The following is a 27,136-nucleotide window of genomic DNA, read 5'->3' on the forward strand; positions in this document are numbered from 1 at the left end:
CTGCTCTCCTCTTTTCCCTCCCTCCTTTCTGAGCTGAGGGTCCAGCCTCGGTGCCAGAGACACGACCACTACAATTTGTTCCTGGTAGGTCGTCCCCACCAACAGTATCCAAAACGGTATACCTATGGTTGATGGGAACGGCCACAGGGGTGCTCTGCTCTTTCTGTCTATTCCCCTTCCCTCTCCTGACAGCCACCCAGCTACCTGCCTCCTGACGTTTAGGGGTGACTGTCTCCCTGAAACTCCTGTCTATTACTGCCTCTGCCTCCAGAATGATCCAATGTTCATCCAGCTCCAGCTCCAGTTCCCTAACTCTGTTTGTCAGGAGCTGCAGCTGGATGCATCTTTTGCAGGTGTAGTCATCAGGGACAATTATGCTGTCCCTGATATCCCACATGCTGCATTTGGAGCACTCGACTGCCCTAACTGCTGCCTCCATTACCTACTCCTAATTTAATTAAAGGAACTTACCGGCCTTACCCCACTGGGAGCAAGCTTGTCCTCAGCCCCTGCTCGCTGAAGGCTCTCGAGCCAAAGCCTCAAGCTCCACTCCTTCACTGGGCCACTCACACACTGGCCGCTCCTCTTCAGCTTCCCCTCCTTTTATTTTCAATCTCCGCGCTCTTTTTAAAATGAACTCCCCTCGCTCTCTGCGCTCTTTTTAAAATGAACTCCCCTCGCTCTCCGCGCTCTTTTTAAAATGAACTCCCCTCGCTCTCTGCCCTCTTTTTAAAAAGAACTCCCCTCGCTCTCCGCGCTCTTTTTAAAATGAACTCCCCTCGCTCTCCGCGCTCTTTTTAAAATGAACTCCCCTCGCTCTCCGCGCTCTTTTTAAAATGAACTCCCCTCGCTCTCCGCGCTCTTTTTAAAATGAACTCCCCTCGCTCTCTGCGCTCTTTTTAAAATGAACCCTCTGCGCTCTTTTTTAAAAAAAATCAATCTTGCAGTCTTTCCAGCTTGGCCTCTGGTATGTAGGATCTCTCACTTTCCCACTCAATTGATTCAGCCCTCGAGTTGCATTCACCATTTGCTGTATTCCATCTGAGGTCTTCGGATGTGGTTAACGCTGACAAAGCATGTATCCATTAACCTTCCCTCACTCTGATTACGTCAGTCCTGGTGATGTAGCTTTCCGGAGTTCCTTTTCAACTGTCCATCCAACGATATCCAGTTTGCAATCTGGCCCTCTGAGACAAACTCTAAGGTCTTTCACATTCCTGAGCTATTCATCTAGTTTTAGGATAACTGTGTCCTGCTGCAGCACTTATATGTGGCTGCATCCGTATGCTGATTGCCTTCTACCTCCGGCTCTCCTTTGTGTCTGCCAACCATATGGCTTCTGGTCTTAACTTCCTTCCTGTTGGTACTGCTTCTAGGTCAAGAGCTGCAAGGTCACATGGCTGATATTTCTTCTTATCCAAGAAAATTACATTGTTCCCATTATAATTGATGGAAACTCCTAAAAATCCTTCATAAACATTCTTAAAAACAATCGCTGATTACACAGATATTTTAAAGCAATTACAAATATTTCTTACTATACTTCTTCCAGGTCACGCTTCCCCCTTGGGAAAAAGAAGGCTTTACCATAGAAAAGCTTTCTTTACAACTATGTTCGAAATACAGCAAGTTCTTAAAATCATATGCACTTTAACAACTAATGCATTACACATTATGCAGATAGCAACAATGATACATCATATTTTACATAGCAAAGTTAATTACAAACATTCAGTGCTATTTTATAATCTTATAAAACCTAATATGTTTACCTGGCTTTAAGATGTTCTTTAAACACTCGACAGGGTTCTTGCAATCACAATGTTTCCGCCTGCAACTTGCAACATTTTTAATGTAAATAGCTGGAGCGTCAAACACCACTGAAGCAATACTTGGCTCTTGATTTAAAACTTTTCTAGAAACACCAGGGTTGTGATTTAAATAGACTAGTACCTTTGTTTTGCACTGTTCATGTTGCTATTTTTTAAAAACTATCTGTATTGGAATTTATACAGTCAGGACCCTGGATTAAAATTTTATGAAGGTACAAATGTCAAGAACAACATTGCTGATTGCTGGCAAACCGTCTGGCTTCTGGTTATGGGCAGTTGGGTATTGGAATCCAAGGGAAAATCACCTTTCATATCACTTCTTACCCTTTAGATTCAGCAATTTCCTTTGATCTTCCTTAAAACCAGAAACTAACTTGTCATCAGGGTTCTTTTTAAAACTGACTCTGAGCTACTCTGTTCAGATTTGAACTCCTGATCTCCATTTTCTTCTGTGTCTGCGTGTTTTTTAATGTCTAAGTGTTTGAAAAACATTTTAACCAGCGAAACACCTGAGTCATCCTTCATAACAATTGAATTAAACTCATCAGCTTTAAATTCAGGATTATTTTTAACTTTTAAGTTCTTTACCATGATTTAATCCTTTAGTTTTCTTTTCCAGCAGATGCAAGTTTAACACTTCCTCCATTTGTTCAAACGGTTCATTCTTCTGTTAAGTAAAATCCACTTTAGCTGCTTTAAGAACGTTGTTCAAATTATGTTCAGCCAAGAAAGTTTGATACTCCTTTTTATTTAGTTTACAAATAATCTTAATTTCATTTTGATTTTCACCCTTCCACTGTGTTCGAACTAATTTCTTTCTAGCAAGAGTGATTGTCTCTGTTTTGAAGTGTGAACTTTTATTCAAGAACACGGAACCTACTTCACAGCTCTACAGTTTCAACATTGGACTCAGCTTTTCCATTTTATTTCAAAGCATGTTTTCCTTCTTTTTCATTATTAGCTTTGAGCACTTTTGCCAAAGCTGTTTTGAGTCATCTTGTTCATACTTTTTCTACATTTTTAATTCAGATGGGTTTACATCGTCTCCATTGCCATAAACCTTTCCTTTTCAGCCTGATGCTCTGGTGTCATTTATTAAATTAGCAGACTGAGTTCCTCACTGTGTGGATGCACTTCATTTGAAGCATTAATTTTATAATCAGACTTACAAAAAGTAGTTGGGTCTTTTATGTCACCCCAGCTTTTCCTGTGGAATTTCAGTTTCAACAGCCTCAATGGGCTTTCCCAAAACCATTAGATACCTTATCCTCAGCCAAGTCATTTCCTAACAAGAAGTTGATCTTCATTGGATCAAACAGGACTGACACCACATCAACAGAACTAACAACTAAGCAACATTTCAAATTAACCTTATGCAAAAGAATGGGTAAACAATTTCCATCAATAGCCTGAATCAATACCTTTTTATTCAGTGAACATTTTGGACAGAGCTTCATATCACCTGCCAACATCAGTGACTGTGCTGACCCTGTACCTCTAAGGATTTGCCTGCCTGACCAGATGAACAAGGAGAACTTAACCCTCGAGAAAAGAATCTCCAACTTTCTATCATCTAATGCATTCTCTCAGTGAATGTGAAGGAGAGGGGAGACTGTCTGCTTTTTGTGAATTTTACCGGTCAAGACATTGGGCAGAATTTTCACCCTGGTGGGCAGGCGCATGCCCAACCTGCTTGAGCATGAAATGAAGCACAATGATGTCAGGCGAGCTTCCCGACATCAACGCACAGTCGTGCTATAGTTCAGTCGGCGGGCACGCATGGGAATCGGCAACGTGCCCGCTGACAATTAGAAGGCCTATTAAGGCCATTAAAGTATTAATTAACTTAAATTTTTAGCTGCCCGTCAACTTTACAGTTGGCGGACAAGTGAAAAGGCCAAGCTGCCTTTACACCTTTTAGGAAACTTCATCCACAGGCAGGATGAGGTTTCGAACAACAAATAAAAAAAAAAATTGCATCTCATTCATAACATGCCCCTGTTCATGTGACAGAATCACATGAGGGGACATGATTTTTAACATTTAAAAATTCTTTATTTTTGTTTTTCAGAACTCTTTATCTCCATGAGGCAGCTCTGAGCCTCAGAGAGCTTTTCCAGTATGCACCCACACGCATGCGCCAAGTTCCCTGCTTGCCTCCCCTCCCCCCCAAGCACAGGCAGCGCTGAGCGCTGCGGAACGCATTTCACGCTGGACAGGCCTTAATTGGCCTGCCTGCGTGAAATCATGGTCCAGCCCTGAATGCGGGTAGCGGCTGGCTTCCCGACCATCCTGGCCTGCCCCCGCCAAGCCCGCCCAACAAGGAAAAAGTTCTGCCTATTATCACTTGCGGGAATACCCCTTAACTGGACAAACGTGACAAGCTTGGTTTTTAACTTATAACATTTAGCCCTCAAGTGACCTTTCTTGTAACAAAAGTAGCATGTCGGTCTCTTTGAACTAAACCTGTTCTCCGAACTTTCACTCCTATGAACACGAAAAGGGCCTGCATCTTTACATTCTCCCCCTTTCTCAGCAGGATCTGACCTCTTCTCATCATCAACCTTCCTCATATTTCACTGTCTCTGGAAGGTTCCAAAATGCGGTGAGGTTCTTAAAGTTACTAATCATCTTATGAGCTAAACTTATAATCACCTGCCATTATTGAGGCTTCCCTTATTTTGCAAAGTTTGTGGTGTTCCAGGTGAGACCTTAACCCCAAAGGGACAACATTTTAGATTTCTTCCAGCAACATTACCTCCCTTAGGTTATTGAATTTCTGTTCTGCCTCCATTGACCTACACCACCTCTCAAATGCTACTTCCTTTTCCCTGGCAAATTCTACAAAGGTCTGACCCATTTTCTTTCTCAAATTTCTAAATCTCTACCTGTAGGTCTCTGGTACCAACCCGTAAATGTTGACTACAGCAGTCTTTACTTCCTCGTAACCACACGAGTCTTCTGCTGAAAGAGATGAGTACACTTCCAAAGCTTTCTCTACCAAAATACTTTGTAGGAGCATAGCCCACTATTCTTTTGGCCAATTCAGATTTGTGGCAATTTTCTCAAACAACACAAAGTGCATCTCTACTCCTTCACTAACTTTAGGTGCTAAACTAAAATTCTTTGCCAAGTCAAAATTAAGAGGAGCTCTCTCTTAGTCAGCTTCACTTTTCCTCGTGAACTCAAGTTCACACAATGAGAACTCAAGCTCCATTTCGGGTTTTTTCATCTCCCTCTCTCTTTCCCTATCTCTTTCCTCTATTGCTAATTTCTCTCTTTTTAAGTCAATCTTTCTTAGTTTTGTTCCTTTTTCAATTCTGGCAAGTTGTCGCAACTGCTAACGGAACTGATCCTCTCTTCTCCGAGCCCCAGGTGGCTAGCGGATTCTTTAAGGTTTCCATCTATCTTAGCTCCTGATCTTACACTAATCCCCACGTGCTCTGCTACATCTTTTCACAACTGTTTCAAGTCTCTGAGAGTCAGATCATCTCTCTCAAATATCCCCATTCTGATATAGCAAAAGAGAACATGAAATCTTATTGAATTAAAAGCTAGAAAGTTCCACTAAACCTGTGTTAGTCTCTGGGTCAGATCCTGGACTCAATCCCCCAATTTTGTTATGATCCCTGTGGGGGAACTGTAAACCAAAATAACCACATTTCTTACTGGGCCATCAAATGAAGAAATCACCAACAAGATTCCACTTTTTGTAGCTTTTACTTTAACACAGATTAAAACCAATACCAGTTACACATGAATTAACAGACAAATAATACTTCAAATAGAAAGGTGAATTTCACTTCAAAAAGCCGATGCAGCAGATATGTTTTATGTAACCAGAAGCACCCACATCACTCCCCACACAAATGTTGCACCATGTGTGATCTCACAGTCTTCCCAACTCATTGATTCAGCCCTCGAGCTGTGTTCACCGACAACTGTATTCCATCCCCAGATGCAATGAACAACAACAAGGAACACATCTATGAACCCTCTCTCCCTTGGATCACATCAATCTGATGACGAGGCTTTACAGAGTTCCTTTTCAATCAACCAACTAACAAAACCCGGTTCATGATCTGGTTCTCTGATACAAACTCTCAGTTCTTTTGCATATCTGAGCAATTCACACCACTTTTATGAATCAGTTGTTTTAAGCTCGGTCATACATCACTTCCCTAATAGCTTTTTGAATTCTATTTTTATTCTTACTGCCAAACAGAAAACTGACCCTTTTGTATAGATCTTGGCTTGCTCCTAAATCCATCAAGAGTTTGGTAACTGTCTCCTGCTGCAGCTATTCTTTGTGTCTGCATCTGTGTGCTGATCACCTTCTGCCTCCAGCTTTCCTCTGTGTCTTCCAGCCACACAGCTTCAGGTCTTAACATCCTCCCTGTTGGTAATACTTCCAGGTCAAGGGCCACCATGTCACATGGACCATATTCCCTATTGTACAAGAAAATTACAATTAATCCCTTTACAATTGATGCAAACTCTTAAAAGCCCTTTTCAAACATTCTTAAAGCAATTGCAGAATCCACAGATATTTTAAAGAAATTATAAATTTTCCTTACCGCCCTGCTCCTGGGTCAAAGTTCTTTGCAATATCCACTCTTGGGAAAAAAGGGATGCTTATTCAATTAGTTTTTATGGTCAGAAATACTATTGTGTGAGGACTTTACTCGAAAGCGTGGCTGCAATTGCAAATTAGCCTATCTTGTCTATAAATGCAGATGCTGGGCATTGCCTTACACTACTTGTGTCAATACTGTTTCCTTGCCTGGTAACATTTTAAAATCCTCATCCTTCCATGTTCTAACCTCCCCTTTTCCCTGTTACATCATCCAGCCTTACAACTCTTCAAAATCTGTGTGCTCAATTCTGGCCTCTTGCATAACCCTGACTCCATCTTTCATTGGCAGCTATGCCTCTGGGCTTTAATCTCTGGAATTCCCACCCTAAATTTCTTCGCCTCTTTACCTCTCTGTCTTCCTTTATGATACCCCGTTAATCCTACCATTTGGACCAAGCTTTTGGTCACATGTCTTGATAGTGTATCTCTTTGTGGCTCAGTGTCAATTCTTATCTGAAAACACTTCTATGAAGCAGAAGTAGGACATTTTACTATGTTAAGGGCCCTGTATAAATACAAATTGTGGTTGTTGTCCCTGAGCTATACTTAAAAATGGACATGTTTCTGTAAACAGCATTCTTCCAATCACACAGTGCAAGTCTCACAGACACATCAATACTCAATAGCAAAATTTTTTGGCCAGAAGTAAAACTAATGACCTTTAGTTTTCCAGATAAATATCTCGAGGAGAACTACTGTCGGAATCCAGATGGAGAACCCAGGCCGTGGTGTTTCACAACTGACTCCAAAAATCGATGGGCATTCTGCAATGTTCCACGTTGTAGTAAGTTTTCAGTTTCTCCACATGTGTCCTTTAGGGTTTGGGTTGTACAATGAGTTGGCACACTTCCATTTCACTTTTAGGACTTGGTTATTTGATCCGAGCCAGTCTAATGAGTGAAAGTCTTCTATTGGCTTCAAGTGTTTTACATTCACTGCAATACTAAAGGAAGTGCTGCACTGTAGGAGGTGATCGTATTCTTGGAGACCAGTCATCTTAAGAATGGCAGTCCGGGTTCCCAGAGATTAGATGAGATGTTAAAACTTGGCCCTCTCAGTGAACATAAAGGATTCTGTGGCAATATTTTGAAAAATGCAGTACAAATCCAGGCAGGCAATCTGTACCAAAAAAGACCATGCCCAGCACGTAGTTAAAAACTCGAGTTTTCTCGATATATTTCCTCCCCTCTGCTCCCAGACTCACTCCAGTAAATATCAGAGCTATTGACTCCTCTGTGCATCCTCACTACCTGATTTATTAACTATTTCCAGCGAATCTGTTTTTGTCTGAGATTTCCAGCATCTGCAATTTTTTGTTGCTTTTTGTTACTACTATGATATTCTAAAAGAAATGATAATGAAGTGGCTAATACCTTTGTAAGAGACATTTTCTTCGCAGTGTGTTGCACTAGAAACCAAGTCAGCAAAATGTTGAAGATTTCTGAATTCTATCAACGTGATTTCCTCAATGAGGTTGTATCCTGTTTGATGTCATCACTGTTGCTGGGTGCTTGGAGATTTCCTTGACTTGTGCCAGGTTCAAATAAATATTGGGAAAAGCTAGATCTATGTCAATGGCGAGTACTGTTGTTTCGCTGCTGAGCACAAAATCTAGGCAATTATTATTTAAAGGAATTTTTTGTAGATCTTCCACATTTTGCTTTTCCAAGCTGTGTTAGTTACCATTATTGCGCTATACTTTATCCTTCATTACACAGTTAGGAAAGATCATATATGAGAAAGATAGAAATAAAGATAGAAAATGAAAGATAGAGCTTTTGTATGGTTCCATGCCTTGTCCTACAATTGTCCCAAAGCATTGTACTGGTAATGAACTACTTTTTTAGCTTAAATACTTATTATATAGGCAAATACAGCAGGTAATTTGCAAACAGAAAGTCCACATAAACGACAAATAATAAGTTAATATGTTTCAGTAGTGTCAATTGAAGGATGAATGTTCACCAGAACAGAACTGGAAAAAAGGGCATGTTGGACAGTGCAACACTCCTTCAGTTCTGCACTTTGTTCAGCCTGGATTCGAAGTTCAAGTCTCTAGATTGGGTCTTCATTCAACCTTCTAACTCAGAGGTGGGAAGGCTACCACTGAGCCAACCACACAAATACAAACCAGTCAGTCTAATGACAATGGTGGGGAAACTTTTAGAAGCAGTGGTCTAAAATAAAATTAATTGTCATTTGGAAAAATCTGGGTTTACAGATGCAAGTCAGCATGCATTTGGGTAAAGACAAATCATGTTTGACTAACTTGACTGAGTTTTTTGATGAAGTACCAGACAGGGTTGATGTTGTTTCCAAATGGCATCTGATAAAGTATCACATAATAGACTTGTTAGTAAAATTTAAGCCCGTGGGGTTAAAGAAAGTGTGGCAGAGTGGATATGAAATTGTCTTTCAAGTAGAAAGCAAGGGGAATACTGGTGCACGGTTGTTTTTCAGACTAGAGGGAAGTATACAGTGATGTTTCCCAGAGATCAATGTTAGGACCCTACTCTTTGATATATATATATATATATATATATATATATTAATGACCTCAATTTGGCTATACAGGACATTATTTGAAAATTTTAAGATGACATAAAACTCTAAAACATTGAGGAGGATAGTAACAGACTTCAAGAGGACATAAACAGATTGGTGAAATGAGCAAACATATAACAGGTTTAAATTTAATGCAGAGAAGTATGAAGTGTGACATATTCATAAGAAGAATATAAACGGAATGGCACAATTGTAATGTGGATGTACATACAAAAGTCTTTGAAAGTGGTAGGACAAGTTCAGATGGCTATTACAAAAGCATATAGAATTTTAGGCTGGAATTTTACCTAAAGGAAGCAAGTTCCACAGCTGGAACCAAAAACAGATGGTGTGTCTGTCCGGATGGATGTCGAGATGGCAGGGCCAATTTTACTGGTAGTGGCCGATTAAGAATCCACCCTCTGGGCCACTGCCAAATTAAGGACAAGAATCTGCCTCTCAGAGCTGCGGCCCAATCAGAGGCCCAGTCAGAGGACAACTGAGAGAGTCCATGTTGAGGCGCCCTCAAAGGGTGGGTAAGAGATGTTTCAGTGTACTGAGGCTAGGCAGGCAGGCACATCCTGATGATCAGAGGGGTGAACTTTCCAGTGGCATTGTTGGAGCCACAGGGCTGGCCATTGCTGCCGGGCGGGTCCTCCATGGGCCATGGAGCAGTCAGAAAGGAAGGCTTCCTGTTGGGAAGCTACCGCTAGGCTGCCATGAAGCATCTAGCAGTCTCCCCACAAGCCTCAAAGGGGCTCGGACCAATATCATTGCTGGGAGGTGTGCTAGTACTGTTGGGGTAGGTTTAAACTGGTTTGGCAGGAGGGTGGGAACCTGATGGTAGACTCAGATGGGGCAAAATCAGAAATGGTAATGGAAAGCAGAAAATCAGTGAGTGAGTCTGGAAGACAGGAACCAAAAGATAGAAAATAAAAGAGAGAGTTTGGAGTATTTACTTATTATGACTAAGCAATTGATAAAGCTGAGTCATTTAAAAAAAAACCCAGGGGGAAACTTTAAACAACTGTAACCTATAATTTTAAGTGTTATATTTGCGATGCAACGCTAAATTCAGGAATCATACCACCAGTTCTTGAGAGGTTTTATATTAAGCTAAATGAAAAATTTTATTAATTTACACAAGTTAAATATTTCTACACATGGCTACAAATTACTATCATAACTTTTAAAAAATTCTCAAACTAATCTCCATTAAGGCAACAGCAACCCATAGACTTAACGAGACACCAGGCAAAGCATTTTCACCGTATGAATTCAAAATTCACTTTGGTTCCTGTGGAGACAGATGGAGGCTTACAGCTGCTTTTGATCTCACATTGCCTCTGCCCTGCACACACAAAACTGTTGAAGTTATACCTATCACTACTTTTTGAATGTAAATTCGCATTGTATCACCAGCCTCTTTGAATTCCACCTTTTAACAATAAAACTCCTTTCATAGTACCAATTTTATTAGTAATATAAACATATTGCTTGGTATCTGCTAGCTAGGCAGTAGTTTACACCCCACTTCTTGAATGCTCTATTCAAAAAAATGCAAATACACGCTATCTTTTACATATGAAAACTAGTACACGTCAAAGCACCCAGACTAGCTGGTTTTAATCCAATTAAGACACACCCACAGACTAAACCTCTATTTAAAAAAATATATTTTCCAATAATAATATACATATTAATAGCTTCATGACAATACTTCAATGCAAGAAGTATAGCAAATGAAGCAGATGAGCTAAGGGCACAGATAAAAACATGCCAGCATGATATCATAGCTAATACAAAAACATGACTTAAAACAGGACATGAATGGCAGCTCAACATTCCTGGTTACAAGATTTTCAGATGAGATAGACGGGGGATAAAAAGGGAGGATGTGTTGGTAATTTTGGTTAGAAAAGCAATTACAGCTATGAGGAGGGATGATATGTTAGAAGAATCATCAATTGAGGCCAAATGGATTGAGTTCATAACAAAAATGAGGCAGTCATGCTACTGGGAGTGTACTGTAGACCCCCCAAACAGTCAGAGAGAAATAAAAGAGCAAATAGGTAGGCAAATCTCTGAGAAGTGCAAAACAGTAGGGCAATAGTAGAGGATTTTAACTACCTCAATGTTAACTGGGCTAGTTTCAGTGTAAAAGGAATGGAGGGAACAGAATTCTTAAGGTGCATTCTGGAGAACTTTTTTGGCAAGTGTGTAGTAAGTCCATCAAAAGAGAATACGGTTCTGGACTCAGTTTTAGAAAATGAAGCTGAGCAGGTAGGAAGAGTGACAGTGGGAGAACATTTTGGTGGTGGTGATGATAATTCAGTTAGTTTTAACATAATTATGGAGAAGGACAAAGATAAAATGGGAGTTAAAGTTCTAAATTGGGGCAAAGCTAATTTTGCTAAACTGAGGAATGATTTAGCGAAAGTGGCCTGGAAACAGCTACTTGAAGGTAAATCGGTGTCAGGGTAGTGGGAGGCATTCAAGGGGTTCAGAGTAAACACGTTCCCAAAAAGAAAAAGGATAAGCTGGCCAAACCTAGGGCCTCCAAGATATCAAGGAGATTATAGGGTAAGATAAGGCAGAAAAGGAAAGCTGATGTCAGACACCAAAAACTCAATACTACAGAAAGCTGAGAGAAGTATAGAAAGTGGAGGGGTGAGATCAAAAAGGAAATTAAGAAAGCAAAGAGAGGACTTGAAAGAATATTGGCAAGCATAATCAAGGAGAACCCAATTTTGTTTAATCAATACACTAAGAGTAAGAGGATAACTAAGGAAAAAGTAGGGCCCATAAAAGACCAAAAAGATAAGCGATGTATAGAGGCAGAGGATGTGGGTACGCTTCTTACTTTGCATCTGTCTTCACAAAGAGAGGGACAGTGTAGACATTGTAGTTAAGGAGGAGGAGGAGTATGAAGTATTGGATATGATGAACATCGGGAGAGAGGAAGTATTCAAGGGATTAGTATTTTTGAAGGTGGATAAATCACTAGGGCCAGATGAAATGTACAGCTGCCTCAGGGAGCTGCAGACCTGAAAATTATCAAATAAAGGTTAAAAAAGCTGCATAAAAATGTTCCTGCATCACAATCAATCATCTGAAAATATAGCTGATAAAAATGTTGTCCGCAGGTATTTATTTTTATTTTATTTCATAACGGAAATTTCATCCCGCTCTTGGATGAGGTTTGATGAAAAATGCAAAGGCCGCCTGACCACTTTGCCTTTCCACCAACCATAAAGTTGGACAGGCCACGAAAAATCAGAGATAATTGCGCCGTTAATGGGCTTAATTGCCCTCTTAATTGCTTCCGACTTTTGCGCGCGCCCGCCAAGTGAAATATTGCGCGAGTGCGTGATGACGTCGGGACGTTTGCTCGATGTCGTCTCATGCGATTTTACACCCGATCAGTTTGGATGTGTGCTTGCCCGCAGGACATAAAATTCCGCTCTTTACGTTGCTTCTCACCAATTAGGAGCCTCTCCTAAATGTTGTATTTCCTCTCTTATCCTAGAATTAGCCTGCTTCATCTCTGTCAAATTTATCTACGTTCTTTCTATCATTGAATTAAGGCTCTGGCACAAAGGTAGTATAGGGTGCCTGAATTGTGTAAGAGCTTTAAGGGCTTCATTCTACAGAGAGTTCTGCCCTTAATCCCATAATGTTGTAACCCTTATCATTTTGCTCAATAACATTCAAACAACTGATCATGGATGGACTGAAAAGATTCTTCAGTTCTCTCTTTACCTGTATCCATCTTATGGGTAATTCTTGCTAAGTATCATTATTTGCCTAGTCCCTCAACTGTCCCTTTGAGAATTATTTTTAACAGCGTGTTTAATTTATTCTGAATATTGTAAAGTCAGTTTTCTTATGGAATATGTTGTCTCTTGTCTCACACTACTGACAATATTAACCATTTCCTGTTGTGCTGTTGTCAAGTAGCTGAACATGTCTGAGACTCATTCTTCAGGTGTATTTCATATACATTTTGCATGTTAGTTACTTCACATGTAACACATCACATTTGCACACTTACACCTATGTCCTAGTCTCATGCCACACATACCATCTGATATAAGCCATTTCTGGACTTTGATCAAGGTGTCTGGAGATCTCTGTGGGCCTGCTGTGGCCCTGATGCTTTGGGTTGTGGCATAGTGGTATTGTCGCTGGACTAGTAACTCAGAGACCCAGGGTAATTCTCTGGGGATCCGGGTTTGAATCCCGCATTGGCAGATGATGGAATTTGAATTAAATAAAAATCAGGAATTAAAAGTCTAATAATGACCATGAAACCATTGCTGATTGCTGTAAAAACCCATCTGGTTTGCTAATGTCCTTTAGGGAAGGAAATCTGCTGTCCTTGTAATGTCTGGCCTACTCCAGATCCACAGCAATGTAGTTGACTCTTAAATGCCCTCTGAAATGGCCTAGCAAGCCACTCAGTTGTATCAAACCGCCACAAAGTTACAAAACAGGAATACACCCGGCATCAACCTAGGCACTGGAAATGACAACAATCCTGCAAAGTCTTCCTTACTAACACCTGGGGCTGGTGCCAAAATTGGGAGAGCTGTCTCATAGACTAGTTAAACAACAGCCTGACACAGTCCTCATGGAATCATATCTTACAGATAATGTACCAGATACCACCATCACCATCTCTGGGTATATCCTGTCCCACCGGCAGGACAGACCCAGCAGAAGTGGCACAAAGTGGTATACAGTCAGGAGGGAGTTGCCCTGGGAGTCCTCAACATCAGTTTCATGGCACCAGATAAAACATGGGCAAGGAAACCTCCTGTTGATTACCATGTACCGCCCTCCCTCAGTTGATGAGGGTGAGAAGGGTGCAGAATGTACTCTGGGTGGCGGACGTCAATGTCCATCACCAAGTAGTGGTGCTACCAAGAGTGGCTTGGTAGCACCACTACTGACCGAGCTGGCCGAGTCCTAAATGACATAGCTGCTAGACTGGATCTGCGGCAGGTGTGAGGGAACCAACAAGAAGGACAATCATACTCGACCTCATCCTCACCAACCTGTCTGCCGCAGCTGCATCTGTCCATGACAGTATTGGTAAGAGTGACCACTGCATAGTTGTTGTGGAAACAAAGTCCCGTCTTCACATTGAGGATTCCCTCCATCGTGTTGTGTGACACTACCACTGTGCTAAATGGGATAGATTTCGAACAGATCTAGCAACTCAAGACTGGGCATCTATGAGGTGCTGAGGGCCATCATCAGCAGCAGAATTGTACTCGAACACAGTCTGTAACCTCATGGCCCAACATATCCCCCTTTCTACCATTTCCATCAATCTAGGGGATCAGCCATGGTTCAATGAAGAGTACAGGAGGGCATGGCAGGAGCAGCACCAGGCATACCTAAAAATGAGGTGTCAACCTGGTGAAGCTATAACATAGGACTACTTGCATGCCAAACAGCATAAGCAGTAAATGATAGACAGAGCTAAGTGATCCCACAACCAATGGATCAGATCTAAGTTCTGCAGTCCTACCACATCCAGTTGTGAATGGGGGTGGACAATTAAACAACTCAATGGAGGAGGAGGCTCTGCAAATATCCCCACCCTCAACGATGGAGGAGCCCACCGCCATAAGATCATAACACGTAGGAGCAGAAGTAGGCCATTCGGCCCACTGAGTCTGCTCCACCCTTCAATGAGATCATGGCTGATCTGATAATCCTCAACTCCACTTTCCTGCCTTTTCCCCATAACCCTTGATTCACTTACTGATTAAAGATCTCTCTATCTCAGCCTTGAATCTACTTAACGGCTTAGCCCCTACAGTGCTCTGTGGTAAAGAATTCCACAGATTTACTACCCTATGAGAGAATAAATTCCCCTTCATCTCTGTCTTGAATGGGCGACCCCTTACTCTAAGATTATGCCTCTGATCCTAGACTCTCCCACAAAGGGAAACAACCTCTCAGCATCTATGCTGTCAAGCCCCATAAGAATCTTATATGTTTCAATAAGGGTGTCGCTTGTTCTTCTAAACTCCAATGAGTACAGGCCCAGCCTACTCAACCTCTCCTCATAAGAAAATCCCTCCAAACCTGGGATCAACCTAGTGAACCTTCTCTGGACTGCCTCCAATGTCAGTGTACCTTTCCTTAGATAAGGGGACCAAAACTGTTCACAATATTCTAGGTGTGGTCTAACTAGTGCCTTCTACAGTTTTACCAAGACTTCCCTATGTTTATACTCCATTCCCTTTGAAATAAAGGCCAACATTCCATTTGCCTTCCCTATTACCTGCTGAACTTACATGTTAGCTTTTTGGATTTATGCACAAGGACTCCCAAATCCCTCTGTGTTGCAGCTTTCTGCAGTCTTCCTCCATTTAAATAATATTCAGCTCTTCTATTCTTCCTGCCAAAAGGCATAACCTCACATTTTCCCACATTATATTCCATCTGCCAGGTTTTTGCCCACTCACTTAACCTGTCCATACCCCTCTGTAGACTCTTTGTGTCATCCTCACCACTTGCCTTCTCACCTATTTTTGTGTCAACAGGAATTGTTAAATTGACCGTTGACATCAGAAATCCTGAGCTGTTAATCAAACAATGTTCCCACTGGGGCATTGGTGTTCTTGCAATGTAATACTGTCTGATTTCTCAGTCAAGTCTCAATTATGTATGCTTGGCTGAAACCCCAGACAGCTGTTAAAATACTAGAATAGCTGCTCGCCAGAGGAAACATTGTTTGATTGACAACTCAGGCTCTCTGATCTCTGCTGTCAATTTCACAATGTTTGTTGACACAAGTTAAGTGTTTTCAAGGGTTTGTGGTTTGTGTTCTTGAAACTTCAAAGGGCCTGGATGATTGACACTCTTATTAGCTTGCTCCAGACCTTTTATCTCAAGTTACCAATGGATTACATTTTTTCAAGGCTTTTTTAAACATACCACTGTACACTATGGTGTTCATCGGTTCCAGAAAGTGTACAGTGAATCAATGAGTATGGAAGTGCCAGAGCTTAGTATATAGTGCATAAAGGGACATATGGAATTGGTGGAAGGGCAGAACTTAGCATAGGGAATGAGGGGCACAGGGGTGGGTGGAAGGGCAAAGCTTGGCATGGGGGCATTAGAGGACATAGGAGTTGTGTGGGGGTCATAATGTGGCAAGGATAGGGCATGGAGAATTTCAAGGTTGAATGGGGCGTGAAGGGTGAGGGCTGGAGGGCCTTTGTGTTTTTTTCTCACTGGGGCTAAGTCCCACAGCACCAAAGTGAGCCTTTTAAACAGCTCGCCTCTGCACTCAGCAGTCCCTGTCACTGCCTCCGCACTTCTTCCCAGGTCAACTAGCTTGACTGCAGTCCACACCAAGCCCCAGCAATGAAGATCCCACCTTTGTGGGCACTTTCTCCCAAGGCGGGTGGGCTAAGCTGGGAATTTTTTCCTGACTCCCTCTACTCACCTCTAGTATGAAAGCCCAGCCAAACCCTGCCCAAGGGCCCAATGGGTTAATTTGTCTAAACATTTCTGCCATTTTAGAAACATAACATTTCATAATGCTCAATATTTTTGTTCAAGCATCTATAAGTAGTACTGAACTAACAATAAAAGCTGTATTAGCAGATGAAATCAAAGAAAACCTAGAGCTGTTTTACAAGTACATTAAGAGCAAGAGAATAACTAAAGAAAGGTTAGGGCCTATCAGAGTTGTACATGGTAACTTGTGCGTTCATGCTGAAGATGTGGGCAGGATTCTCAATGAGTACTTTGTCTCTGTCTTCACTAAGAAGAGGGATGATGCAGACATTCTAGTTGATGAGGAAGAGTGTGAAACATTAGATACTATAAGCATTGTGAGAGAGGAAGTACTGGAGCGACTGACATCCTTGAAGGAGGATAAGTCACCAGGGCCAGATGGATTGTATCCCAGGCTATTATAGGAAGCCAGGGAGGAAATAGCAGATGCTCTGAGGATCATTTTCCATTCCTCACTAAATACAGGCGAGGTACCAGAGGATTAGAGGTCTGCAAATGTTGTACCATTATTTAAAAAGCATTCAAGGGATAGGCCAGAAAATTATAGACTGCTCAGTCTGACTTCAGTGGTGGGCAAATTATTGGAATCATTCTGAGAGACAGGATGAACTGTCACTTAAATTGGCACAGATTGATCAGGGATAGTCAGCATGGTTTTGTTTGAGGAAGATCGTGTCTTACTAATTTAATAGAATTTTGAGGAAGTAACAAGGGGGATTGATGAGGGTAGTGCAGTAGTTGTTGTCTATATGGATTTTAGTAAGGCATTTGACAAGCTCCCACATGGCAGACTGGTCAGAAAAATGAGATTCCATGGGATACACAGGAAGATGACTTGGACATAAATGTGGGAAATATGATTGGGAAATTCGCAGATGACACAAAAATTGGCCATGTAGTTGATAGTGAAGAGGATAGCTGTTGTTTCCAGAATTATATCGTTGGTTTGGCTGAGTGGGTGGAAAAGTGGCAAATGGAATTCAATCTGGTAAAGTGTGAGGTAATGCATTTGGGGAGGGCAAGCAAAGCAAGGGAATACTCAATAAATGGGAAGATATTGCGAGAGGATGAGGAAGTGAGGGACCTTGGAGTGCATGTCTACAGGTTCCTGAAGGTGACAGGACAGGTAGACAAGGTGGTCAAGAAAGCATATGGAATGCTTTCCTTTATTGGATGAGGCATTGAATATAAAAGCAGGGATGTAATGATGGCACTGTATAAAACACTGGTTGGGCCACACCTGGAATTTTGTGTACAGTTCTGGTCACCACATTACAGGAAGGACATAATTGCTCTGCAGAGACTACAGAGAAGATTTACAAGGACGCTGCCAGGGCTTGAAAATTGCAGCTATGAGGAGAGATTGGATATAAGGGCTGTTTCCCTTAGAACAGAGGAGGCTGAGGGGTGACCTCATTGAGGTATACAAAATTATGAGGGGCCTAGATAGGGCAGACAGGAAATACTTGTTTCCCCAAGCTGATTACCAGGGGACATAGATTTAAGGTGATTGGTAGAAGGATTAGAGGGGACATGAGGAAAAACTTTCACGCAGAGGGTGGTGGGCATTTGGAATTCACTGCTTATATCGGTGGTTGAGACTAAAATGCCCAACTCATTTAAAAGGTACTTGGATCTGCATCTGGAGCGCTGTAACCTGTAAGGTTACAGACCAGGTGCTGGAAAGTGGGATTAAGATGAGCAGCTAGCTTCTTTTTTACCTTTTTCTGTCTAGCTCAGACATAATGTGCTGGATGTCCTCTTTCTGTGCCATAACTTTTCTATGGCTCTATGGTTTTCTTCGACTATGACCAAATTTTAAAGGATGAACATTCTCAACAGAAAAGCCAGCATTTTAGAATAAACTCCAGTTGTTTCCTATACCTTTTTTGTTTTAAATTTAGCTTTGTTTAAAAAAAAAGGTTTCTAGCCCAAGACTATTACTTTTTTTTTGTACAACTAGAATGATTTCAAATTCCAGTTCGTACCAATAAATATTTAACATTCAAACGTGTCAGTGTTATATGAGCAGGCCTCATATCCAGAATTAAAACATTCTCATACCTTGACATGATAACTTGAAAGTTCATTGTGGCCACAAATTAAATTCCAGTTTTCCCAACTTAACAGGCTTGTTACCCTTAATAGCTTGAACTTAATTCAGACTAATACTTATTAGCCACACACAGAACAAAATAGCAAATGCTTTTTTTTTTAAAAAAGCTAAATTATGTCACTTGTGTTGTTCTTTCTTCAGCTCCCTTTCCAAATGACTAATAAAACAAAAGAAAATGTTAGCATTCACAGTTAAATAAAATCTTCAACATTCTTACAGCAAAACGCTTAACACCAGCTTCTGAAAGAGCGAACACCACAACCCCGCAGTCCCTTAAAGGTTCAAACTGACTGTGAGACTGAAGCTTATTTCTGCTCGGTGCTTTTACAAAACTTTATGTATAAATTAGAAAATCAACACACACCAAGTATCCTTAATCTAAAATGTAATAGACTTTTATATTTTCCTGATTGTGGATGCATGATCTTAAAGTGAAATGAACAGACTTAACAATCACATTCATACTTCCTTAATTCCAAACAACTTGCCCGTAAATTATAAGCTCCCCAGCGTCAGATTTGGGGGGGTTCCCTAAAGATGCGCTGGGGAATCCCTCTAGGAAGTTCCCAGGAAAGAGTTTGCTTGGCATTTGCACAGAAGTACACATTTCCTTTGGGCAATTGCACTGTGCTGGGAACCATCTGAAAATGTGGTTTAAATCGCAAACTTCGGATGGTTCCGCCAGGGTTATACCAATAGTTGCTCAGAAGGAGTTAGAAGAATTAAAACCTCTTCTAGTTTCTGAGTAACTATTATAAAGACCCAGACCGACCCCATGGGACCTCCCCCACACCCCCAACACCTCCAGAGGACTCCCCCTACCATCACCCCCCCAACCCTCAGCCTCTGACTCCCCCACCACGCCCAACCTCCGACAACTCCGACCTCCAAAACCCCCCCAGCCCCGACCTCCGATATCCCCCACCCCCCAACTTCCAATCCCCCACTGTCCTGACTTCCGACGTCCCCCGCCACCCTCTGACCTCTGACACACCCCAAACTCCCCAACCTCCAACATCCCCACCTCCCAGCCCCCACCCTCCGACCTCAAACCCCTTCCCCCACGGACTTCTGACCCTATGTCACTGCCACCACACCCCCCCCCGCCAAACCTTCGACTGACCTCTGCCCCCAACTTTGGAACCCCACTCCCCACAGACTTCTGACTTCCAGCTCCCCTAACCTCAGCTCCCCGCAATGATACCCCCACACCTCGGACTCCCCCCACCCCCCCATGATACCTTTGGCCTTGGACACCTCCCCAACAAACCCCCGTGGACCTTGGACTCTTCTACCCCATGACCCACCCAGACCTCCAACATGCGCCTCTCCCATGAACCCCAACAGACCTCGGAAACCCCTCCATGACACCCCCAGACCTTTGACACTCCCATTACACCTCCGGCTTCCAGCTGACCTCCGCCCCACAAACCCCCACTTCCGGAACTCCAATTCACCCTGGACCACGGACCCACCCCCCAACTCCCCTGGCCTCTGACCCTTCACCCCTCCTGACCTCAGACCCCCCCTCCACAATCCTCCCTCCGCATGACCCGCCTCCCAGACCTCCAACCAGCCTCCCCCCACGACCTCACACCCCCCCACCCTGCCCCCACTTCATACCTCAGCCCCACCCACAGACTTCCAACCCCAACCCCTCCACCCACAGACTTACAACCCCACCCCCCCACCACCTGACCTCCCCCCAATATCTCTGACTGACCTCCAGCTGACCTCCCTCACCCCCCCAGACCTCCGGCCTACTCCCTTGCATTGCCCCTGGACCACAAATCCTATCCACTTACCTTAGGCACTTGCCTTCTCCCTGTCCTGTCAATTTCCCTGGCCCTCTAAACATACCTGCTTAACAGTAGTAAGTGCTGTAAGAAAGGGAACATGGTCTTTTTGAATTCACTTGAACTAGAATTCGTTGGGGCCTGAGAGGAGTGTTTTGATGCAGACCTTAAGCAGCTCCAGCGAATGGAAGTGTAATTTTCAAAACCAGGGAAGTAGGTATTTATTTCTTCTAATCCTTGCCGGCCAGCAATTTCAGATGCTAGTCAGAAGTTACGACCCAAATGTTCGTCATTGCTTTTGACCAGGCACTACTCCAATTCAGTTAATGGAAAGTACCCAGGATCAGTTAGGTAGTAATAACATGGACATGGTTAAAATATCCTATCAGAACGTCCAAGGCTCTGTCGATGATCTACTGTACATACTGAGAGGCTGTACACTTGTCAAGGAGTCTGGCTTGAGAATGAAAAGACAGGGAAAGACCACAAGCCATTAAAAAGCAGCTCTTGAATCGTCTACAATGTCAAGAATTTCTGCGAGAAAGAAGAAATGTGTCATTGTGCGTTTTTATGAGAATGGCAACTGCGTTTTATTTTACAGTTCAAAAATCAAAAAAAGCTCGAGTGGAAGCCCTCACTTAGGCTGATAGCAAATGCTGTCAGCCTCTCTTCTGAGAAAATGCTTTTTAGATTGTGATGATTGGAAAACATCAGGAAAGGAAATAAGTTATAAGTCCACAGTGACCTGCTGTGGGAGAGGATTTCATGTTCTAACCCTTTATTGCTTTATTGTTTTTCCTTTTTTCACACAACGAGTGATTCAGGTCTGGAATGCACTACCTGGAAATGTGGTGGAGGCAGGTTCACTCAGGGCATTCAAAAGGGCATTAGATGATTATTGGAACAATGTGCAAGGGTACGGGGAAAAGGCAGAGCAATGGCATTAGGTCATAATGATCATTTGGAGAGCCGGTGCAGACATGATGGGTTGATGTGCTGTTAAAATTCTGTGAATGTTGAAGGTTTGAGCCTATAACTTGTTCTATTTATACATGTGTACATTCTTGTGGGGAACCTGTGTCAAGTGATGTTCTTTGGGCTCAGAAATAATAATATGACACAGACTTCAGGCACTTTGAATCCATTACAGCAATCAGGTTGGTGGCTGCCAAGAGGACACACTTTAAATCTGCATCCTCTAATTCTGCATGGCACTGTTTCCAGGTATTCTGCCAAATCATCAATGGGGCAGTCAGAGGGGATTATGAGACGTAGTTCATTAACACACACTTGCAATTCAGTAAAGTTAAGAGGGATGGAGTGGCTGGGCAGAATCACTCCAGATTTGCACTAAGTGCAGTAGCAGGTGGGTAAAACGTTGTTTTACCCATGGGTTGCAATGGTGCATTTTCATGCCGTATCGCCCCAAACCTGCCACATTATTTATGCATTCCTGGGAAACACGCCGTTTCCATGGCAGGTGCGCTCTCGTTCATCCACCCGCCATCACCTCGCCGCTTCATCACGTTGGGCACCATATTTAAAGTCCAGCCTCGCACACCACAACTCAGTTTTTCCAGCCCACAACTGCTGCAGGGAAGATGTCCATGAAAGGCAAGAAGACTGCAGCCCCCAGGTTTAGTGATGCATCACTGGAATGCCTTTTGGATGCTTTGGAGGCTCGCCGTAATGTCCTCTATCCCCACTCTGGCTGTAGGATGGGCAGCGGCGTCACTAACCAGGCTTCAGAGGCGGTGGCAACAGTGGTCAGCCACCTAATGCCGCAAGAGGATGAATGATCTCCTCCATTCCGCCAGGGTAAGTCACTCTTCTCATCACTCTCAACTCACACACTCACAAACCCATCATACATCCACAGGGTCCTCACTCACTACCAGTTCAAGGGACAGCACACTCACTCACACTCACCGTCATTGTCCTGATCCCATCCATGGGATCATTCACCACCCACACATGCCAGGCATACTTATCATCTGGTCTGGCAGGCATCCCGCTTACACTATCTCCATCTCTATTCATGCAGGACAAACTGGCACAAAACAAGAGGGAGAGGTCTGAAGAAGGGTCAGCTCAGAAGAAAGGTCATATGACTTGAAATGTTGACTCTGTTTCTTTCTCCACATATGCTGCCAGGTTTGCTGAGTTTTTCCAGCATTTTGTGTTTTTATTTCAGATTTCCATCATCTGCAGTATTTTGCTTTTATAAGGAGGAAAGGTCATTGACCTGCAGAGAGACCTTGAAATAAAGGTCCTCACAGACATTGAAAACAGACCATCCAGCTGGCTGGCTACGATCTGGACTGGTCCTGAGCTGTTGGTGAGGTCAGCAGTGCTCTACCATGTGAGGGTTCAGCAATGCAACATCCATCAGACAACCATGCTGTGAGTGATGTGTCCTGTTTCACAGGCCACTGCCATGCACTTATTATCTCTCCTTGCTTCCGCAGGCACATCTGGGAAACAGCCAATGGAGTCCATGGCCCAGGGCCTCTAATAAACCCCAAAGAAAACTCTGAAGAGGAATGTGGAGGCACCCTCCTTGAAGTCCCACCATCACAGCGCTGACCCATAACCCCCACAAGCACAAAGGAAGGTGGTTGCGGTTATTGGAGGTCAGTCAGCTCAGCTCCAGGACATCACTGCAGGAGTTCCTCAGGGTAGTGTCCTAGGCCCGACCATCTTCAGCTGCTTCATCAATGACCCTCCGTCCATCATAAGGTCAGAAGTGGGGATGTTCCCTGATAATTGCACAATGATCGGCATATTCGCGACTCCTCAGGTACTGAAGCAGTTCATGTCCAAAAGCAGCAAAACCAGGATAATATCCAGGCTTGGGCTGACAAGTGGCAAGTAACATTCACGCCACACAAGTGCTAGGCAATGACCATCTCCAGCAAGAGAGAATCAAACCATCGCCCCTTGATGTTTGGTAATGTTACCATCAATGAATCACCCGCTATCAACATCCTGGGGATTACCATTGACCAGCAACTGAACTGGACTAGCCATATAAATACTGTGGCCACAACAGGAAGTCAGAAACTAGGAATCCTGCAATGAGTAACTCACCACCTGCTTCCCCAAAGCCTGTCCACCATCCACAAAGTACAAGTCAGGAGTATGATGGAGTACTCCCACAACACTCAAGAAGCTTGACACCATCCAGGACAAAGCAGCCCGCTTGATTGGCACCACGTCCACAAACATTCACTCCCTCCACCACAGATGCACAGTAGCAGTAGTGTGTATCATCTACAAGATGCACTGCAGGAATTCACCAAGGCTTCTTTAACAGCGCTTTCCAAACCCACGACCACTACCATCTAGAAGGACGAGGACAGCAGACACATGGGAACACCACCATCTGGAAGTTTTCCACTAAGTCACTCACCATCCTAACTTGGAAATATATCGCCGTTCCTTCACTGTCGCTGGGTCAAAATGCTGGAACTACCTTCCTAACAACACTGTAGATGTACCTACGCCACATGGACTGCAGCAGATCAAGAAGGCAGCTCACCACCTCCCTCTCAATGGCAACTTGGGATGGGCAATAATTGCTAGCGTAGCCAGCAACGTCCACATCATGTGAATGAATAACAAAAGAAAAGACACACACCTCAGTGGGACCTAGAATAGCCTCCGGATCACAACCTGGTGAGCACATCATGCTGTCTGATCCACAGCAGGCGGCGCAGGGACTTCCCTGGTATCCAACACTCGGAAGACTGCTGGATGCCAGAAATTTGCTGAGACTGAGTCAGATGACGAGCCTCTGGACTTGGTCATGTCACAGTTGCTGGAGCTGCAAAGGCAAGCTCGGGAACATCAGGAAGGGATGGCTGCTGCATTTCTCAGATTGCAAGGCACAATGGTGGAGTCCGTCCACCTTCAGGCTAAGGTGATAGCGCCGGAATGCCAACGCACTGAGGTCAACAGTAGGAAGCGGCTCTCATGGAGACCTTGGTCCAAGTCATCACTCCTTCAATGCTGTGTGGGCTAAGTCCATCATTGATGCCATAGTTGGCTTCCAACAGTGTGTACACGAGAGGGATGCTGGGCAGCTCAATCTCATTTCAGCTTCCCATTCTCCTCAGTGAGTCAGCCAAGGGCCCTCGGGCATTCATAGGGAGGAGGATCAGCAAATGCACACACCGAGGCCATCCACTCAGGTGACTCCAGGAGTGCCCAGCCCATCCGACTCCCCTCTTCCTGTGACCTCAGCAGCTCCAGCTCACCGGCCAAGGAGGGTGTCACTACCACAGAACAGGATCCTGGAAGCAGGCCAGGGCCCACCAGGTCTCGGCCTTCCAGAGTATGCCCGCCTAGGTTATCACTGCATGTTGCAGTCAACAGGCTGCCTGTGGATGTCCGGGGAACACCAAGATGTAACAGCAGTGTTAGGAAAGTTAAGAAAAATTAGTTGTACAGCTTGGGAATGGGTGTTAATCACTTGTATATACTGTTCACTATTGTCATTAAAGTCCCAAGAATGTCTCCCTGCCTTTGGCTCCTTGTTCTGATGAGCAGTTTTTTTGTCATTGAGATGTGAAACCTTTCTGCACAAGATAAAGGCAGGTGTCTCAGTCCAGGGCTTCTTCCCTGTGCTCTGTGCAGCCTTCAGACCGAATTGATTGTCCGGCCTCACACTCCCTGTACACATTACTGATGCCTGCACCTTGACGGTGCTTGTCATTGCTGCCAGAATGAAGTGGGCAGGCGCCACAGAGTTCCGTCATTCTCTCTGTGTGCTTTCAGCACCTATAAGGCGGGGCTGGCCCCCATCTCTTCAGCATCTGTGACCAATGACGCTGTGCTCCTGAAGGGCTCAGGCACTGAAGGCAGACAAAGGACCAGATGCCTCTAAAGTTTCACATCTCTATGATGTGACCCTGATTACAGAGCGCAAGTGAGCTGCCCTCGGCCAGACAGTAGTCGGACATTCTGAGAGGCTGTGGATCTATGGAATGTCCTCACTGCACATTGCCGTCATCCTTTTCCAATCGAGCGATTATTAGGACCTCCATTGCGTCTCCATGATAGGAGCATTTTCACAGAGCATATTCGCACTACCATAAGCCTGACTGGAGTCAAACATTCACAGATGCAATGTGAGGATTTATGGGGTCACCTCACTGCATGTTGTCATCATCCTCCATAATTCGAACAGCTATGAGGCCTCCTAAGCACTCCTGCCTTGTCTAGCCAGGGCGAGGGCCTCATCCCTGGCATCGCCACCTTCGAGGACCTCCTCACCCTCATCCGTGTCAATGTCCTCCTCATTGGAGGAGACCTCCAGCTTCTCCATCTCCTCAGCCAGCTCGTCTCCCCGTTGCAGCGATAGGTTGTAAAGGGTGCATCAGACGACGACGGTGCAGGACACACTCTGCGGATGGTATCACAGGGCTCCACCAGACTGGCCCAGGCACCGGAACCTCATCTTCAGCATCCCGATGGTCTGCTCCACCAAATTGCGAGTTGCAGCATGAGCCTCAAGATACCATCGCTTTGCTGCAGTCTGAGGCTGCTACACGGGTGTCATCAGTCACGGCCTCTGCGGGTAGCCCTGGAAGACTTCAGGGCTCTACGACCGACTGAGGATATAGGAGCCGTGCACAGTCCCTGGAACATTCAGCGAGTGGAACCACTTTCGGTTGACGTAGTTCATTGTGTGTTACAAAGGAGATCTGAGTGCCACGTGAGTGCAGTCGTTGGCACCCTGCATCTATGGGAAACCCAAGATCTGGGCAAATCCAATTGCTCTTACATCCTGGCTGTATTGGTTCCAGGCGAAATGCCCAAAGTTGTGTGTCCTTGCAAAGATGGCATCTGTAACCTCATGGAGCACAGCATCACTGGTCACAGATGCTGAAGAGATGTCACCTGTGGAGCCCTGAAAGGAGCTACTGGCATAGAAATTGAGTGCTGCGTCACTTTCACAGCTGCAGGCAGTGGATGCCCTTCATGTCCCCACGCCGCTAAATCCTGCAGCAACTGGCACATGTGACCAATCAGTTCCCTAGACATACACAGTCTTTGGTGGCACTGGTTCTCAGTCATCTGCAGGAATGAAAGGAAGTGTCTATAAACCCTGGGTGTCACTAGGCGCTGACCAGTGTTGGATCGTTGTGGCTCTTCAGCAATATGAACGGGAGCCCCAGTCGCCGCCTCTTCCTGAGGCAGCTGCTCTTCCCTCTGAGCAGCCAGGCACCTCAGTCGCTCTCTCCTCCTTTGTCTTCGTTCACTGTAGGCCATCAGGCATACAGCTAGTTCACCAGGCTCCATGATCCTGTTGTACTCCTATAGGCTGAAAGATAGGGACACATGGCTTAGCATGGGTGTACTAAGAACATATCCTGGCTAAGTGTGAAGGCCCCTTAATGCTTCCCGGAGAGTGCTGGCCACCACATGGATGGCCAGAGATTAGTGTGCTGCATGGTTGCCTGAAACCCCACCCACCTCTACCCCACTCCACTTGACCGATTGGCGGTAACTTTGCCCTTTGCACTGCATGCTGTGCTCTCAGCTGAGGTGCAAGCATTCTCCTAACTCGCACTGCAAGGCTGCACTGTTAACTTGAACTATCAGTGAGACTGGTCCAAACTGGATGCGAACATTGCAAGGGCCTGTGAGCACCTCCAGCAGT

General features: G+C 44.1%; 1 protein-coding gene across 1 annotated transcript in view; it reads left to right on the plus strand.

Moving 5' to 3' along the window:
* The window catches only part of LOC121288275 (plasminogen-like), a 216,023-nt gene that overhangs the window by 76,333 nt on the left and 112,554 nt on the right, over positions 1-27,136 (plus strand). The window contains exon 9 of the mRNA XM_041206794.1: positions 7,134-7,252. Coding sequence (XP_041062728.1) covers positions 7,134-7,252 — 119 coding nt within the window. The remainder of the gene's footprint in view (positions 1-7,133; positions 7,253-27,136) is intronic.

Source organism: Carcharodon carcharias, chromosome 2, assembly GCF_017639515.1.
Source record: "Carcharodon carcharias isolate sCarCar2 chromosome 2, sCarCar2.pri, whole genome shotgun sequence".
Lineage (NCBI taxonomy): Eukaryota > Metazoa > Chordata > Chondrichthyes > Lamniformes > Lamnidae > Carcharodon > Carcharodon carcharias.